This window comes from Pocillopora verrucosa, chromosome 9 (assembly GCF_036669915.1).
Source record: "Pocillopora verrucosa isolate sample1 chromosome 9, ASM3666991v2, whole genome shotgun sequence".
Lineage (NCBI taxonomy): Eukaryota > Metazoa > Cnidaria > Anthozoa > Scleractinia > Pocilloporidae > Pocillopora > Pocillopora verrucosa.
This window is the reverse complement of record NC_089320.1, coordinates 11245911-11263812: the sequence shown is the minus strand read 5'-3', so window position 1 is coordinate 11263812 and position 17902 is coordinate 11245911. Positions and strand designations below refer to the sequence as shown.

General features: G+C 37.3%; 1 protein-coding gene across 1 annotated transcript in view; it reads left to right on the top strand.

Moving 5' to 3' along the window:
• LOC136283486 (intermembrane lipid transfer protein VPS13D-like) overlaps positions 1-14744 on the top strand; it is a 15424-nt gene extending 680 nt beyond the window's left edge. The window contains exons 2-20 of the mRNA XM_066172439.1: positions 962-1152; positions 1675-1752; positions 3099-3194; positions 3816-3932; positions 4201-4326; positions 5055-5105; positions 5207-5448; positions 6077-6245; positions 6486-6581; positions 7725-7938; positions 8655-8986; positions 9300-9466; positions 10491-10710; positions 11312-11401; positions 11646-11745; positions 12205-12337; positions 13096-13233; positions 13437-13527; positions 14586-14744. Coding sequence (XP_066028536.1) covers positions 962-1152; positions 1675-1752; positions 3099-3194; positions 3816-3932; positions 4201-4326; positions 5055-5105; positions 5207-5448; positions 6077-6245; positions 6486-6581; positions 7725-7938; positions 8655-8986; positions 9300-9466; positions 10491-10710; positions 11312-11401; positions 11646-11745; positions 12205-12337; positions 13096-13233; positions 13437-13527; positions 14586-14744 — 2810 coding nt within the window. The remainder of the gene's footprint in view (positions 1-961; positions 1153-1674; positions 1753-3098; positions 3195-3815; positions 3933-4200; positions 4327-5054; positions 5106-5206; positions 5449-6076; positions 6246-6485; positions 6582-7724; positions 7939-8654; positions 8987-9299; positions 9467-10490; positions 10711-11311; positions 11402-11645; positions 11746-12204; positions 12338-13095; positions 13234-13436; positions 13528-14585) is intronic.
• The last annotated feature ends 3158 nt before the right edge of the window (positions 14745-17902 follow it).

Below are 17902 nucleotides of genomic sequence, written 5' to 3'. Positions count from 1 at the left end.
AAATATGATTTTGTATCGTGCCTGCAAAGTAAAAGTGTGTGCAGCTTTCGGTCTGTATGGGGCACTGTAAGTGGAAAACGTAGTTTTCAATTTCAGGTGGGTGTGTTCACCCAAATGTTAGAAAAGGACACAAATTGCAAGAGCTCTGTCGATTTGCTTGAACAACATCCAGGAATGATGTTATTAATATTTGCTATCTGAATAATTAAAATTAATTTCAAAATATGTATCTCCTAATGGATACATTGCATTTCAATAGTTCATGTATATTTGTAAGGTATTGATGGACATTTGTCCTGTGAGGAGTTTTTTCTTCTAGTTGCTTAATATGACAGCTCAAATATTTACATTAAGGTACATGAGCACCTTATCAATGTTTTCATGTTTTTTTGGTATGTTTTGACTTTCTGGTAATGCAATTGAGGGACAAAGATTTCTGGTTATCTAACAAAAATCTATGATGTTACAATCAAATTGCCTGCTTTGATTCTATGCAAGAAAAAATGTGCAGAGTAGACTTACAAAGTGAAAGTAGTTCCCACTTTACTAAATTTTGGAAATTAATTTTATTAAAAATGTAAAGAACACCTTTCAAATCACTTTGTTTTGGTAATGAAAAAGGGACACGGGCCATCCCTGTTGGCTTTCTTTCCCACGCTCAAAGTCATTCTTGATTCTTATTGATGACAAATCTTTTTGCTATATGATATATATTTTATTGACCAAGTTTGTTTGGCCAAGATGGCTGGATATAGGCCATGTTTTTTTTGTTTTCTGTGCTTTTATGGACCTTGACTTTGTCTTGGTCCACTTAGATGCTAAAAAAGAACTCAGCCAATATCCAGCCATCCTGAGCTCATGCTCGGTCAATAACACATAATTATATATTTTATGGAGAAATTCAGTCTTGGTCATTCATGGGATTTAAAGGGTTAACTGTTGCCTTCATTGATCTTACCAGGTACTGTTGATCTTCATAATCTACCACTAAAAAAGACAGCATTGAAAGGGCTTGAGCTTCCATTAGAAGTTAAATCTGGATTTATTGGTCATCTGCAACTCTCAATACCCTTGCGTCGGCCGAAGTCTGAACCATGGATTGTACATATTAATAAGCTTTATCTTGTTGCTGGCCCTCTTAAACATTCAGAGGTAATGTCAAATTGACGTATGTATATCTTTTTTAGCTTTAGTATTTTTTTTTCTGTAGCCAATATGATGCTGCTGTCTGAGACTCTTTCAGTGTGGTCTAGTTTGATTTTTTTTTTTTGGTGAAAGTAATGCTCAAAATACTATAATTATAAATTTGTGCATGCTCTAAAGTCAGAGTAAAACAAAAAAAAAATGAAATCTGCACATTTTGCTTTAATTTTATTTTGTGCATAACAGTGGATCAAAATTGAACACTAACAGCCAGATTACTGGAGGATTCAAACAATTACTCACAGCTCTACTGTAACTTCGTACAATTATTATGATTAAAAAAAATTAGCCATCCTAATTTCTTGCACACTCAGGTGTTCATCTTTTGTTTCGAACATTGATCACCTCACTTAGTAACAAATGATTGGGCTTGTGTTAGTTAGTCACACATGTGTATGTACTGGTAGTTCACTCTGTTATCTGTTATTCAAAAGTGGTACAACTGACAGTGATTTAATTTTGTCTGTTTAGTACAATGAAGAAGAGGAAAAGGAGAGAGAAAGGACACGCAAGAAGAAACGTCTGGATGCATTGGAGGGTCAGTGGCTGGTAAGTTGTCTTGGTTCCTTTTTAGACCTGCAAACAGAACAGCATTTTGTACTTCTCATTACAGAATAAACTTAAGTTGATGGATTTTCAGCTCTGTTAGTGTTTGGTGTTAATTTAGCATAACAATAATTGGTTTAGATCTGTGACTTGTCTGCAGTTTCACTAGGAATCTCATAAAATAACTTGGGAAAGGCAATCAAACATTTGGTAATCAAACCCAGTCAATCGCAATGTAACTCAACCCTAATTAACAACTATGTCGCTAAGTGGAGGTTGGGTGCCTGAAGCATCCAGGGGCCTCCACTTTTGGCAGCCAGCTCCTAGATGGAGACCTCTCCCATGGCTGGCAAATCCTAGCAACTCAGCCATGAGCCTCTACACAGGAAAGTGAAACAGGCACTTGTCACACTGAATAAACAGTGGAAAGAGGGAGGGAATAGATTGGGAAAACTGCTTGGACAATGAGCTGCCACTCCCCACAATGCTGCAAGTTCAGGCTCAAAGTACGTGCTAGAATGCCTCAAATGAAGAGCATGGAATTCTGACACATGCATATAATTATGCAAAAAACTGCTGACTTCTAGAGAATGCTGATGCTCTTTGTTATTAACTGCATTAAATTGCATTTAACTGCATTCAAATCTGTCCATCAGATTGCTTTCTTGCATTTCGTGATAAAAAAAAAATTGAATAAATTTTTCTGGGAACTTTTCTTTCTGGAAACCAGTCCCAATTGAACAAGTATGCATATTTTTTTACTTTGTTGAGGTAAAAAAATGGATAGAATTTTATAATAAGAACATTCTTTACATGGATATGCTGTATCATAGCCTTTCCAACCCCATAACAAATTGTAATTATGTGACTTTGGCACAAAAATCATTGAGGTGTGAATTGAGTTGCATGCTGTGGATTTTGTTGGTATAATAATTTTTCATTCATAATTTTCCATTACTATAAATGTTAGTCACAATTTAAATAAGGTCATCTAATTATTTGATTTACTTGAACAAAAAGTGTGTTTAACTTAGCCTTTTTCTGGGTCTACTGGGCAGTTTTTGATTGGAGAGTTTCTGAGAAATGTCATGGAAATTTAAATCATTTGATTGCTTTCAATTGTTGTAAATTGAGAGGTTCATTTTAGAGATCTTGGTGAAGAATTTGATCATTTTCTGATTACAGAACTCAACTGAACATAATTATTCCTTGATTGATAAGATTGTGTTCATTTGAGTTTGATTGGAAATTCATACGATTTTGTTTTGGACCATCTACTATGGGTACATGGAAATTGTGCTGTGCAGTGTTATGTTGTAAGGTATGATACCTTTTTCTTTTTGACACAGGCTGGCAGAAATGAGAACAGTGGAGGCTTCTGGTCTGGTTCATGGTGGCCATCCTTATACTCATCTTTCTCAACAACTATTGTTGAGAACTTACAGGTATCATTTTCAATTGGCTGCTCTCATCCCTCTTTGGCTTTTTCTCTCTTCTTCAACCTTTGTTCAGATGTTGTTCTGTTCCTTGTTTCCTCTTTTCCTTTCTTCCTCTGTTCTATCATTTCTCTCATTACTGCTCTTTTATCCTTTTTTCCATCATCCTGTTGTTTTTCAACCCTGTAACCCTGAAGAGTTACAAGCATCTACATGTTATTTCTCCTCACAATATCACCCCTAAATCAAAAAATTTAAGGAAATGATCAGCTACTAAATGTGAAGGAGCTCTTGCTGGTTAGCAGGTTCTCCTTGTCAACCCTGTAGGAATTGTGTAAAGAATGGTATGGAGAGTCTTCATGCTGGTGTTAGGCTGTAATGTGTTAATCTCTCTGTTGCTTAATTTGTCTGTTCCTCCATCCATCCGCTCCTTCATCCATCAGTCCCCTCATCTATCTTATCCATTGTCTTCATCCTTATGCTTCTCAATACTCATGTTTCCTCTGTCATTGTGTTGGTGATTTCCTTGATCCCTGATGTCAACCTGAGTTCTTTTCCTATTACTGCCTGTATACCACTATACTGTACAACTGTTACATATTTGATTATTATTATTTTTTTTAATTGCAGCTTGTCATTAGTGATGTACATTTTCGCTATGAAGATGCAACAACCAGGGAGTCTGTCCCTTTTTCATTTGGAATAACTATTGAGAAACTCTCAGCTCATTCTACCAATGAAAACTGGGTGAGTGTTGACAACGGGTTCATGAGAACACTCACTACAGTGTTTGTGAGGGTGAAATTTTTTGAGTTAGTGAGGGTTTGAGTTAGCTGATAGTAAATAACTGAAAAAATTGGGCAAGGGAAATCAGGTCTTGTTCAAGTTACTGTGGGGTTTGAGTTAACCAAGTGTGAGTTAGTGGGGTTCAGCTGTGTTAAAAAAAAAAGAAAAAAAAAAATTAAAATGTTTGTAACTAGTATTATAATTATGTATAATATTTTTTGTGTTATAGAATCCAGAGGAGATCATCCAAAATGAGCGCACAATCAAATACAAATTGATTGAGCTGCAAAAAATGGCCATTTACTGGGATACTGATGTGACCCTTGTGGGTGATCTACCATCGAGAGATCTTGAGGTGGATGTACTTCTTGTTTTGTATCTGATTACAATTATCAGTAAAAGATGATGCATGATCAAGTTAAGTGGTGCTACTGATACACTACATGTACATGTGCATACCTGATTTAGCAATAATGGAAAATTATGCTAAATCAATAATTATGCCAACTATTTTTCTTTTAGCAAAAGTGTACTTTTTTGTACAGTGAATGATTCATATATATTGATTTACACAAAGGAGTTCTCCTGGCTACTCGATAACATGTCATCAGTTACTCTGGTCAAAATAATTACCTTTTGGCCCTTTAGAAACTTACCCCTTTATTACTTATAATTTGTATTTGTTTCATCACTTTTAACTCCCCTCCTCAGAAACAAGTTGATTACTGTACTTGTGTAGGTCAGGGACTTTGCATCCCCTACATGTATGTCTCTAAAATTTTGTATCATTCCCTTTCATATTTCTTTGTAGAATAATTCAAAGAAAATATAATTGTGCTATTTTGTACTCTACCTATAAGTTGTTATTTTGTTCTTTTTTGTGACCAAGAAGTAAATGAAGTACTTAATGAGCATTGTATCAGATGGCACCTGATCATCAGCATCATTTATGCACATGTGTAAGAATGCATCCTTACATTTTCTGTGGATTGAGGAGATCAGGGCCTCCCAAGACTACTTTGTAGATATCATTCAGCTTCATATAGTTATTACAAGTCATGGTAACAAATACTTTTATTTCAGAATGCCCTTCAACGAATGATTAATAGAAATCAGGGAGAAGCAGGCTTTTGTGTGAGTACTTTAAATTGAAAATGCATTTTTGAAACATTTCAGTCAGGAGAGGAACCTCAAAATGTTAAAACTATAACTATTCCTTTGCATTATTTTTGTAGAAACATCAATACATCTTGGAGCCGACAAGTGCACAAGCTAAGTTGAAACGCAATTCTAGTGCCTTGCCCCTCAGGTCACGGGAAATGCCACGTTTTGTGGTGGATGTCCATGTGGAGAAGATTCCGTTGTCACTTGAGGAAGCACAGTACAAGATGTTGATTGTCCTTATAGATGGGTTTGAGAGGCATTTCAGACAACGCCATTATTTTAAATGGAGACCAAGAAGTCCTATAAGAAACAAGTAAGGGTGCTGTAGCATAAGTCACCTTTAAGAATTGCTAAGAATTTTAAATTTAGGCTTCTTTGTACACCCTTGTAAATACATGTACTTTCAAGTAGCCCTACTATAATAGTTGCTTCATACAAATGGAAGTAGTTAATTGTGGAAGACAGAACCAGCTGTAATTTCACTTGTTGACATACATGTTGCACTGTAAATTTTTTGTTGGTTCAAAAATTTTCTTGTTTACCAGTTTAGTTTAGTTTCCATTTGTCTCAGATCTTGTCCCAAGATCTGTGACAAAGGTTAAACTTGTTTGGAAAATTTTAAGGTGAACCACTATCCACCAATGTAATGGCACCAACAATAATTCAAAAAGAGGTTGCCTGATCTATATGTCAATCAAGATTTTGCATGAACCCAGCCAAATAAATTACTGATAAATTGCTGATATACTGTACCTGTAAGGGATGCCAAGTTGGTGTCACATGGAAGGGTGATTGTTAAACAAAGATCTGCCTGCAAAAGAACAGCAAAGTGCTGAAGCCACAATTAATAATGCTGGCTTTTCAAATATTAAGTCAAGTCACCATCCTTAAAGCCTCTTACAGTAGGAATGCAATAGTGGGTTTTTCTTCTTTTTTGTTAGTGCAAGGGAATGGTGGAAGTTTGCATTTACATGCATCATGGAGCCAATTAAAGAGAGAACTATGCATCGAACTTGGAGTTTTGCAGTGAAACGAGCTCGTGATGTTGTAAAATACGTGAACTTATATTCACAGCATCTTATATCTGGTTCAGTGGAACCTTCAATCAAGGTACATGTACATTTTATCTGTAAATTGTTTTAATTTTTCCACATTCTAAAATAGGCATGTAGGACTACTTTGTCTTAAGCTGGGCACACTAACCATTGGACTATCATATCCTAGGTTGCAGAAAACATGTCAGTGATAAATTTGAGGAGTAAACTTTATTTTGATGTTATTTAGTATAACATAACAAAATTTGAAACCTGAACAAAGGGTTAATCGCTCATTGCTTTAATATTTCTTTAGGAAGAACAAAATCGCATTGAAGATGAGTTAACATTTGAGGAGCTGGTAGTCTTGAGGTACATTGCACAAACAAGGGCAGAAACTGAAATCAGTAAGGTATATGTATAACACATCACATTATAATTCTTAATTGTGGGGGTCTGCAACTGCAATTGCACTCCAAGGTACTAGAATTCCCAACCGGCCTGCCCAGCCTGCTCAACCTGCAACCCACCTACATGAGCCCCCAGGTCCAAGCTTTTGATAAGCTCCTGATAAGCACCTGTCACACTAGAGCCAGATGGCTCAGGGGAAGTAAAAAAAACAAAAAAATTGAATAAATTAAAAAAATATGTATATAGATAATATGAAAAGACAGAGGGGCCGCAGCCAGGATAAAACATCTTATGAAATTTAAAAAACGATCTCTGGCTAAAACTTTTAAGAATACAAGCTTTCAGCTGTTTGCGCTACAGCCTTCAACGGGTAAAATGATAAAAAGGTAAAAAATACTAGGTGTGAAGTACAAAGTAAAAATTAAAAATGCTGATAACTAAGAATGTTTGTTAAAAAGAATGTTGTATTGTCTGGGCAAAGGACAGGAATTGTTGTCCGCATTGGGAGTTAACTTGGAATGCCACGCTTCTAGTGTTTTTCTTGTTCTGAAACCGCCTTTGTCAATAATAGATGCATTATGCATGTTTTTTAAATTTCATAAAATATATATAGATATAAATCATCAAAACACTAAAAATTGCTATCATCAATGATGACAATGCCATACTATGGTACAATGACAACAGCAAAAGCACATGGGAAAACAGTGCAAGAACAGATAAGAAATACCACTGGACAAGGGTGGCTTCAGGACCCCAACAACCACATGACTACTGAAAATACAACAGAATGCCAAAAAAGCTGTACAAATGCAAACAGACAGCAAGGACACTAACAGCACATCTGCAAAAAGTTACTGACCAGATTTGCTCCCAGTTGTTAACTTTGTTAAATTCCATTTACCTCTATTCAATTTCAATCTGGCAAGCTTTGAGCATAGAGAAATGCTTACATTTTTTAAATGGTACATGCACTTATTATGGATGAAATAATTTGAACTGAGGGATGCACAGTGGAAGACTTCAGTTACTGGTCAAACAGACTGCTTAGTAGAATTACTTTTGAATGGATTTTTTTTAAAATACAAAATAGATGCAGATTTTTTATGTACTTATAATCTTAGTTTGTATCAACATTTTTTAGCAGATGCTACCAGACAGTGAAGTTCAAGATTTACATAAGAAGGTACAAGACCAGGCTACTTCTGCCTCAGAAGGAGCATCTGGGGGTTGGCAGGGCTGGTTAACAGGATGGTACAGCTGGTACGGAACAGATACTACAGATGGAAGAGCACCTGGGACAACAACCAAGAATGATACAAGTCAAATGTTCATGGGAGAGCCTCCTACTACCAAAGGTAAGTGAAACACTGGGAATCAGTACACGTGTGCCTCAAGTACATGTAAGGGGTGCTCTTGGTTGGGCCCCAATACAGGTATGGACTGAGTTTATGGCACACCGTGACTTACTGTTTGGCTTCTGAGAGCCTCATAACAATGTAGGGAAAAGTTTTTGTTTTGTTGCTTTTTTATCACACTGCTTCAATTGAGCAGAATTCTGTTTAAATTTGTTATTCAGCACTTGAAATTTATCCAAGGCTGAGTTTTCCAATATGGTAGTAACTACAGTTGGCAAAAAAATTGTTGACACATTGACATGTACAACCCCTTATTTATTTTAATTTTAGCTACAGGCAACATTGAATGGGGAGGGGGGTCATTTCAATGATTTAGAGTGTGATAGAAACAGAAGTGTTTTCTACACGTAAATAGAACTCTTCAAACATGATGTGTCCACTCGTTTTGAATCTGATTGTAGCTTAACCTGCATATGTTAGTATTCCAGAGCAATGAAGTATTAGCCCTTGTGTAACTTCTCTCCACTTCTTGATGTGGTATGACTTACATTTATCTCCACATTGGTACATCGAATGCTACTTTTTTATTCTTATCACATTTTGACATTATCTAGCTGTCTTCTTTTTCTGAACAGACACACAGCAAGATGGAAATTATTTATTAGATTGATATTATTGGAATTTCTTTGTTAATCTTTGTATCTATCGTTTTGCAGAGGAAGAGGAGTTCCTTGGTGAGCTGGCTGATAGTCATCTCAGTGAATCCATCTTCAACAGAGATCAAGTGTTTGCACAATTGAACTTCAGATTGGACACAGGATCCTTTAAATTGGTCAATACCAAACAATCAAACTCTCTTCCTCAAATAACAGCATTATTGCCAGTTGTTGAGGTGGAATTTTCAGACTTGAGTTGGGCTTCAGAAATGCGGCCCCGCTCCAGCACTTGGGAGTTCAGCATGAGTCTGGGGGCTCTTTTTGTGCGAGATAAACTCACCACAGGCACTCTGTTTCCAGCTTTGGTTTGTCCTCAAGGTAGAGAGTCTCAGGTATGTCACTGATTTTTGAAATGATAGATGTTTAGAAGCTAGGTGTAGATAGTAAGTAAATTTTGCCATATCATACACCATGCATGACCAATAATTTGGTCTCTTTATTTCTTCTTTACTTTAAGCTGATGGTTGTCATTAGTTGCCTTTTTAAAGTACTTTTTACATAATATTATGTGTAGAGCTGCACTAGAAATCAGGATAGAGATAAAAAAGACTTAGATTTTTCCCTTTTCTGAGATAGCAGTGCTTCTTAAGCTGTCCATGTATATGTACTTATGATGTTTCATTTTATTGAAAACTGATACAACAGAAAGTCTCCCTTACCAAGAGACAACAAGCAACAGTTGTGAAAGGTTCAGTTGAAGCAATGGTAACATCTGCAGCAACTTTGGGACTCAATATTTTACAAGACATGAATGACCCAGTGTTTAAAATGAAATTTGAATCTCTTCCACCTGCAAGTAAAGTGGGTTACAGGTTAGCTTTAATCTTCCAACATTCTATTTTGCTCTTGTCTTGCATTGTGTACTTCTTTACTGTTACAGTAAAAGTTTTAAATAGTCTTTTTTTTCTTCTAGTAATCACCAATCTACTTGGTATGCTTAGCTCACACAATTTCATTTTCTCTTAGCTAACAACATTTGAAACATGGTCTCACTACAACTTTTTAACTTAGGATCTTGAATCATGATTCAAATGTCCTTTTCTAGGGATTTTAACTCTTACATGTATGTTGGTGTTATTTTCTTGACACATTTACAGTACTTCCAAGTACATGTGCATTTTGCTAATTGATGGCATTGTTCATTTATCATCCTCAACATTTCAACAGAGTGATGCCAAAGGAAATGATCCAATGTTTATCCAGGCCCTCTTAGATTGTAGTTATTCCTTTGATTTATCTTCAAATAATGAAAAAAAATTGGGAAATTTAACCACACCTACAGTACCTCTAATTTGAAGTTTGATTAGAATTCTACGGAGTTACAGAATGCCTTGAGGATTATGTGAGATAGCTTGGGCAAGCATTGATCAGTCTGGCAAGACTTATTGCTTGTGGCGTAACCGGCAATATACATGTACACATGGGTGGTTAGGTCACCATCGTAAACTAGATCTTGGGTTTCTCAATGATGGCTGGTTTGCTGTCAGTTAAATTTTGCCGTTTTGCTGGTAGCCCCTCTGCCTGCAAGGACTTGTATGTCTTGAATCGACTTCCCCAACTTGGTGATGCCTGCCTTTCTAGAATCGGTTGACTTCACAACAGCAGTCAATGAAAATGTCTGGAAAACATTCAATAACTTAAGCATGTTTTTGTTAACTTGTTGACTTGGAGGTAGTTGATGTAATTGTAATTGAAATGTACCAAGCAGTGATCTATTAATGCCTAACCTATCTCATGTGATCCCCTGGCAAGGTAACGAGGTAGAATATACACATGTATATATCAGAAGCACAAACCCCAACCCTGAAATTTACTTTTTTGTTTGGTACTGTTTAGATTATCAGTAACCACCCAACCTCTGGATGTTGTATACAACCCCACAGTGTTGAATCATATCGCCGAGTTCTTTTCCCACACGTCAATGGAAGGTGCTCAAGCCCTTTACATTGAGAGACAGCTTCGTGAAGTAGCACGTGTCAGATATGAGGAACTGAAAAACCAGACCAGACATGAACTAGTTCAAACACTTGATACAATGATGGATGGATCAGATGTGGTAATGATGTCCTGTAGCTCACAATCATGTATATGTAGAAGACGGAAATTTAAACTGGCTCCTTTAATTGGAAATGGACCTTATACTTTTGAGAACCTTTTTTCGCCGATTTTCTAGTACATTCTCATCTTTAGGATCAGTTTTATCTTGCTATATCGGAAGGAATTTTAAATTGCAGTATCTAGCTGACTGGCAGCCAGATACGGTCTTAGATGTACTAAATGCCCGGCAGTTAGAAATGTTCACAGAAATTCCTCTGTAGGTTCTGTCAAACTTCTTAAGAGCATCAGATGTTTATTTGGCAATGTCGAACGTTTCCAAAAATTACCTTTTGTCTTCGTTGTGGATGAATTTTTCGCGCTAGTGCATATCGTTAATATCGCTACGTCATCAACACTAACTTGATCCCTTTCTTATTTAAAGTTGTCTTTGAAATTCTCTTTCATTAATTTTTAATGGTGACTGGTCTTGATTTCCCGCTCCCAGTGGTTGTAAATTGTACTCAAAAGTTCACCACAGAATCGCAACTTATATTATTCAATGAGTGTGAAATGCAACAACAGTGAATCGTTGGGCCAAATATTATTTGCATGTGTTGTAGGGCCATTCAAAGAGGTGGGATATTCAACTGGACATTTCTGCACCTAGATTTCTTGTTCCAGAAAGCTTTCAGGACAAGAAAGCCTCAGTGGTGGGTTCCATATACTTTTTCTTGAGTATCTTACACTGTTTTCCAGCAATACTTGAGACTGTTGTTTTTATCTTTGGTTAAGTTAAGTTAAATCCGTGTTCCTTCATTACGTAAATGCACATGCATAATGTATTATTTTGTGGATCTTGAAATTTTTAGTGCTTGATATCAGTAACCTCTGTTGTCCACAATATTTTGTTGTCAGAGCATTCTTTAACATTAAGGTGCCACCTTTCTTCATCAGGTTTTGATAGACTTTGGGCACTTAAGTTTTGCAAACACTCAAGCTCTTAACAGAAAGAAAACAATTTCAGAGGGTCAAGACTCAAAACCCGAAATGGAAGGTAAATATTTTAAAAATTGGAGGTGTTAATTACTATTTCATTTTCAATATATACCTTTGTAGCTGCTGGAAAAAGTGTGGAGCACTATAAAGCCCCAAGGGAAGTAAAGATACATGTAAAAACAGGAAAATAAAGACAAGAAAGGAGCCTTGCACGCATTGCCTTCTAAAGAGAACTGAAACTTTAAAACAAAAGGAAACAAATTAAGTGAAGTATGATGTTTCTTTAATCTCAAGAAAGTCAAAACACAAATTATTCAGTGTATTCTGACTCGAATGGTTCATGAGATCAGAATACTTTACAAATTGTTTGTACTCCAAAGCAAGTTCCATGTGCTTAATGCCTCTCGTTTCCTAATTTCTCTCCTTGCAATGTAAAATATGGGATCCTCTTGCAGTTATTTTAATTTGGAAGTTGTTGGTAAAGCACTAAGTTTCTTTTCTCATGTTCACGATGCAGATGATTCTTTTGTGACCCCTCCCAGTACCCCTCCGGTAGAGAAAGAAGAGGAATTTATGTCAATCAGTGATACAGCAGATGGTCTTCTCAGTGGAGTGAGTAATCAGACTATCCTTGAGAAGATGTACGAAAGGTATGCTGCAATTCATGTCGCTTGTACGTTTTTCAGTTTCCATTCGATGTAGTGCATGTATTAAATTCACTGAGCACCAACAGTGAGCGAGATAACAAAACAATATCAAATTAGGTACAATAAGGAGGAAGTTCAGCTGTCAGACCTTTTTGGGGTTGTCAGAGATCTGGTCTTAGGCATGGTGGCCAGCGGAGCACACCCTGCTATTTGTAATACAGCGGTCAAACGTTGGGCATGCGCAGGAGGATCAAATTTGGCTACCCGCGCGCCAATTTCTCGCGCTAAGTCTCGAGAAGAAATCATAACAAGCAATTGCTGTCTCGCAAAATAAGCGAAAGAAAATTGGGACGTTCATAGAAATCTGTAAAAGGAAATAAAATTGGGAAAAAGGACAACTCAAGGCTTTCGAACTCAAGGCTTATTGAGTTACGGGTATCCTGTTGATTTTCTATTCTGTTTTGAGCTGCATTAAAACGTTGTACGTTTTTAACACACGGTGACTTAAGGGCTTGTTTGGGTGTGTAACCTGTGAGACAACTTGGTCCTGACAGCCTAAAGACACGCCATGTAGTTATTACAAAGTCAGTTGCATATGCGCAGACGTTTGATCGTTTTGTTAAGTTACTCTAGGTCTGGGAAACGAACCCTTGGGCATAGCGGCCAGCGGAGCAAACCCCGCTATTTGCGCTTTACAAATTACAATGGCTTTGCTCCGTTAAATGGACTCCTGAAGTATTCTTGTTTATTTTGGTTTTGAGGTACACCCTAGACTTATCCGACATTCAAATGGTGGTGTGCAATGTAAAGGAGAACTGGTCAGAAGTTGCCAGCAAACCATTCCTTACAAGTGATGCTCATGTTGTGGAAAAGTTTACAATATCAATCCAACTGGAAAGGTGGGAAATAATTTTGATTGGTCAGAATACGTATAAGCTTGTAGGTGCCAGTTCTCTGCTTGAAAGTATAAAGTCTATCAAACATTGAGTTAAGTTTGTTTATACTGTTTTTGCGAAGAGTACACTCCTATACGATCGAAGCTATTTTATCATTTTTTTTAATCAAATATTTTTTAGAGAAAGTTATTTTGTATCTTGTGCAGGAGACTTCTCTTTACTGCTGATCCCCTGTATCCGGCAGTAAATCTTCATGCCAAACTACCAAGTTTGGTACTACACATCAATGAACACAAGGTAGGGGAGGAGGACTTGACACTGTAGTTGTACCAAATTAAGCCATTTAACACACCGAACAGGTGAACAATGTCTTCTTCATAAGTCTCCTTTGCAGCGGTTACTAGGGAGTTTAAGAAAACCACGCGGGCAACGACAACGGCAACGGCACTAAACAGAAAGTTAAATGAGCAGATGGCTATGCAAGTACGTTATAAATCTTTGTAAATTTCTTTGCGTCCTCTGAAAAACAACAACTTTGAAATGACCAAACTTACCGTTGTCTGGAGAAGGTGAACGACGACGGCTAATTTTTTTAATTCTATTTCTAATTTAACGCTGTGTTCCATATTCGTTTCGAGATAGTTTGTTAGTGAGAAAACAAACTAAATGACTCTAGAGTATCGCGAGATTCGAAAGTAAAATATAAGTTCATTTCTTAACCGACGATGTCTACGGTGTCGCCGTCGTCGTTTCTTAAATTCCGTATTGGAAGTCCCTACGAGAGAATGGACTGCTACACGTACTGTAAATACTGTCTAGGAACGGGCTGCACAGGAGACTGTCCTTTATGCGGTGACTTACCAAGCTCACCGTATCGTTGTAATGTGTCTAAGATCGTGCTCCAACGGGATCAACTCTTTCAACTACAACTGATAACTGTTTTGAGGTGAAAACGTAGTAACTCCAAGGAATAGTCGTTAGCAAACCTTCTCCGCATAAGCAGGTTGAGCGGAGACTACAGTAAGTGACGGACAATTTCTGTCTTATGGCTCGATTCATAATTTAAGTAGTTTTTCACGCTCACTAATTTCCTTACTTTTTTTTATCCAGTGTTTCGAAAGGCACGAGTAACTCTTTTATTCTGTTTTTGTTTACAACGAGCGTGACGGCCGGCTACTAAAGTCCATACTGGACTTCAATAAGCCGGCCAAATCTACACCAGTCGCTGCCCATGCTTCCGCAGTCGTTTCAAACCTGGTTTGAATGGCAGTTGAAAAGAAGTGATCAACCAAATTAACCTAAAACGGATGATTCCAGTGGGACACGACCTAACCTTTTTCTCTTTCTTCTGTTAGCTTCAAACCTTAACAAAGTGTGTGAAACAGCTGAGTAGACCGAAGGCATCCAACCCCACGCCACCACCAATGACACAACAACGAATTATTGCCAGTTCTACTCCACTGCCCCATGTCGCAAGTGAGGAGATTTGTTTATTAATGACATTGTTTGATTGACAATTTGAACAATGTTTACAGTACCAACACTTTTGTAGTAAAAACTTGCAGTCCAGAAACTAGATAAGACCAGTGTCACTGGTAAGATTTGTCGGATCAGTATCAGTATCTGGGCAACTGCCCACCACATCCTCCCCTAACTCAACAACAGTCAATTGACAACAAACTTAAGGTAATGTGGGTTAGGGAAGGGGTAGGTGGGCAGTTGCTCAGATACTGATATTAATCCGATTTCTCTTGCTATTCATATTATCGATAAAACTCTAATGGTGTAGTCCTCTTACCTTGTTATTCTTGAGTTTGTATTGTTTAAGAAGTATATTTTAATTCTTCGATAGACAAATAGTTTGCCGGACATAAAAACTTCGCGACGTTGCCGCCAATTTTTTTAAAAGCAGAGAACCTTATCATAAATTGTGAAGCAAAGGAATTGTTTACCTTTGAGGCGACGGTGTAATTCTACACTGAGAATCACTTTTATGATTAAATGAAATAACTAAATTTAAAGAAAGCGACAAAAGTTTTGAGTTTGTAAAACATGTTTCCACAGAAATTTCTGTCATTCTTCAGTTAATACCGTACAAAGCGTCGAAAGTTGAATTATATAGTGAGTAAAACAATGCTATGCCAACAAGAAAAGAGGTAAAGCATGAAAGTGTGAGAATTAAAAGGAAAGTTTTAGATTTACATGGTGTAATTGTTGATTCAAGGATGGTTGTGTCTTTGACTATGAATAGCCTGTTCTATCTTGAGCTGAAAGCCGGTAGAGGCGTGATCTAAAACATAGAAGTTATCTGTAGAACACAAAGCGCAACAATGTGGAGCATCTTTCAGATGCCTTAAAGTGTGAGAGGCCCTGTCACTGACTAAGTGCTCTCTAACACGTGTGGAAAAATGGCGGCAGGTTTCACCGACGTAACAGGTATTACAGCCAGTACATACAAACTTATAAACCACACGTGAACGGAGCCCGTCAGGCACAGGGTCTTTCACACCAAACAAGTTACCGATTTGAAGGAAGAGAAAACCAGTTTGATATTCAAGTCATTGCAATAGCGCTTAATAAAATGGCCGATCTAGCAGAGAAGTGGCCAATGTCATGTAGCTTAAAGTAGAACGTAGGTGAAGTGGTAGGAAGGAATCCCGGGGATGATGATTGTTTTGGGTCCCAGTGATGTAACGGTTATAATCTTCTCGATAAATGAGCTGGGAAAAGATTCTTTTTAGAATATCAGTAAGGTTGTTAAGGTCTTCGCGAAACCTAACCAGGTGTTATTAATCTTGTAAGCACTATCATCATTAAGACACTAGTTGATGCTTTACCCTTTTCTTGTTGTTACTATTCATCTTAATTAGCATTGTTCTATACCATATAATTAAACTTCAACGCTTTGTACAGTAATTAACTGAAGATGACAGAAGTTTCTGTCAAAACATGTTTACAAACTTAAAGTTTTGTCGCTTTCTTTTAAATTCTAAAATTCTTGATGTGCCAGCTGATATCAAGACTTCCTTTAGGGAAATGAAATAAGGTGTATGAACTTGGGTTGTATCTTGCGACTAGCATTAGAGAAATGCTTTTCAGACAGGAGACCGAGAGGCGCCATAAACACTGATGGCAAATTTCAAGTGTTGTCTTTGACTTGAACGTTAAGTAAAAACAAGATACCCCATAGCAAAAGTCAATGCCTTTGGGCTGTCCAACGGTGAAGTAAACCTGACGAATGAAAACTTTTGTTGCCAGGGCAGATTATCAAGGTATATCAGTGACAGACAATGTCTCCACATGGGATCTCCCTGTACAGGGAAAGTAAGGTCACAAATTTTAATGACGGTGTATTAATATGCATCTAAAAATCAACAGTAGAAAGTTTGTCATATTCCGGTCTCTGAACCAGTTTGATGATAGGATGTGGACCAACATATACATATTAGGCGTGTGTTTGGTTTAGTGAATGGCATATTGAATTTTTAGGGGACCACTGACAGTTTTTGACTAAAAGGAATTTATTCTACACACGCCTTCTATGAAACTATGAAATATGTTTACTCAAGTTGTTCAACCATGAGGCAATTTCAAGTCGGGGGGCCCGTTTTTAGTGCTTGTCGTTGTTTTCCATCCTTAACCATGGCGCTTTCTGGTGCTTTTTTAAATTTTTAGGATGTTTTCTATTTTGTGAACTCAATGTTTGCGTTGTTTTCTTCGATGATAAATTTGCAAGCGCACATAACTATCTTAAGATGCAAAAATGGAACAGTGCAGGCACATCTTTGATGTGTTTGGCGTTTGTATTTGGAAATACAAAGGGGAAATTATCGTGTCAGTTAGTTTAGAGTAAGACCCTAAAAACTCTGTTATTGACGTATTTACATGTAATAAATATATTTAAATCGTTGTTGGTACAGAATAAGCGAGATTGCTTTGAAGTTGTTTTCCTGTCATATAAAGTTTCTGCTGTTCGCCACACTTTACTAACTTGTACATTTTTCATCAGATTTTCCAACGTTTGGAGATGAAGCTCTGAGTTTAATTTCCTTAAGTATGGTGCCCCAGATCCTGACTTGCAGAGGGGAGGAAATGACATGAGTCTCAAATTAACGGATGTCATCTGTACGGTATGTGCATAACTAAACGCTTTCCAGACAGAGCTGGGTGGGTTTTCTTCCAACATTTTCTTGCAGCTGCCAGGATAGTATTAGGCAGGATGAGAGCTGCCTCGGAAGGAAATGAGGTAAGTCGGCTCTTGACGTGCACTTAGGTGAGAAAAATACAACATCACTCATGGCTTGAAATTTAGAAGAATCACTACAATTTGCCGCTCCCTCTGCTCTTAATGTTTCCCAGCCTGTACATACCTCTAGCCATATTCCATAGGTCTTTTTCATAATATTATCCTCTCATTCCTGGAACCAAGCTAACCATCTTCAGTTAATCGGCAACTACCTTCTAGCAGAATTTAAGAACTGGACCTATCTCGCATAATAACTAAGCAGCTTGTGCTATAAGTGTAATAAATGTATTAGTATACAAATTGTAGGGGGTTTAGGGTTATGAATGGTAATTAGGCTTCAGGGTTAGGGCTACAAGTTAGGTGATTAAGGTCTGGTAGGGTTTGCAGGGGAGGTTCAGGATTAGGGACTAGGGGTAGGGGGCTAGG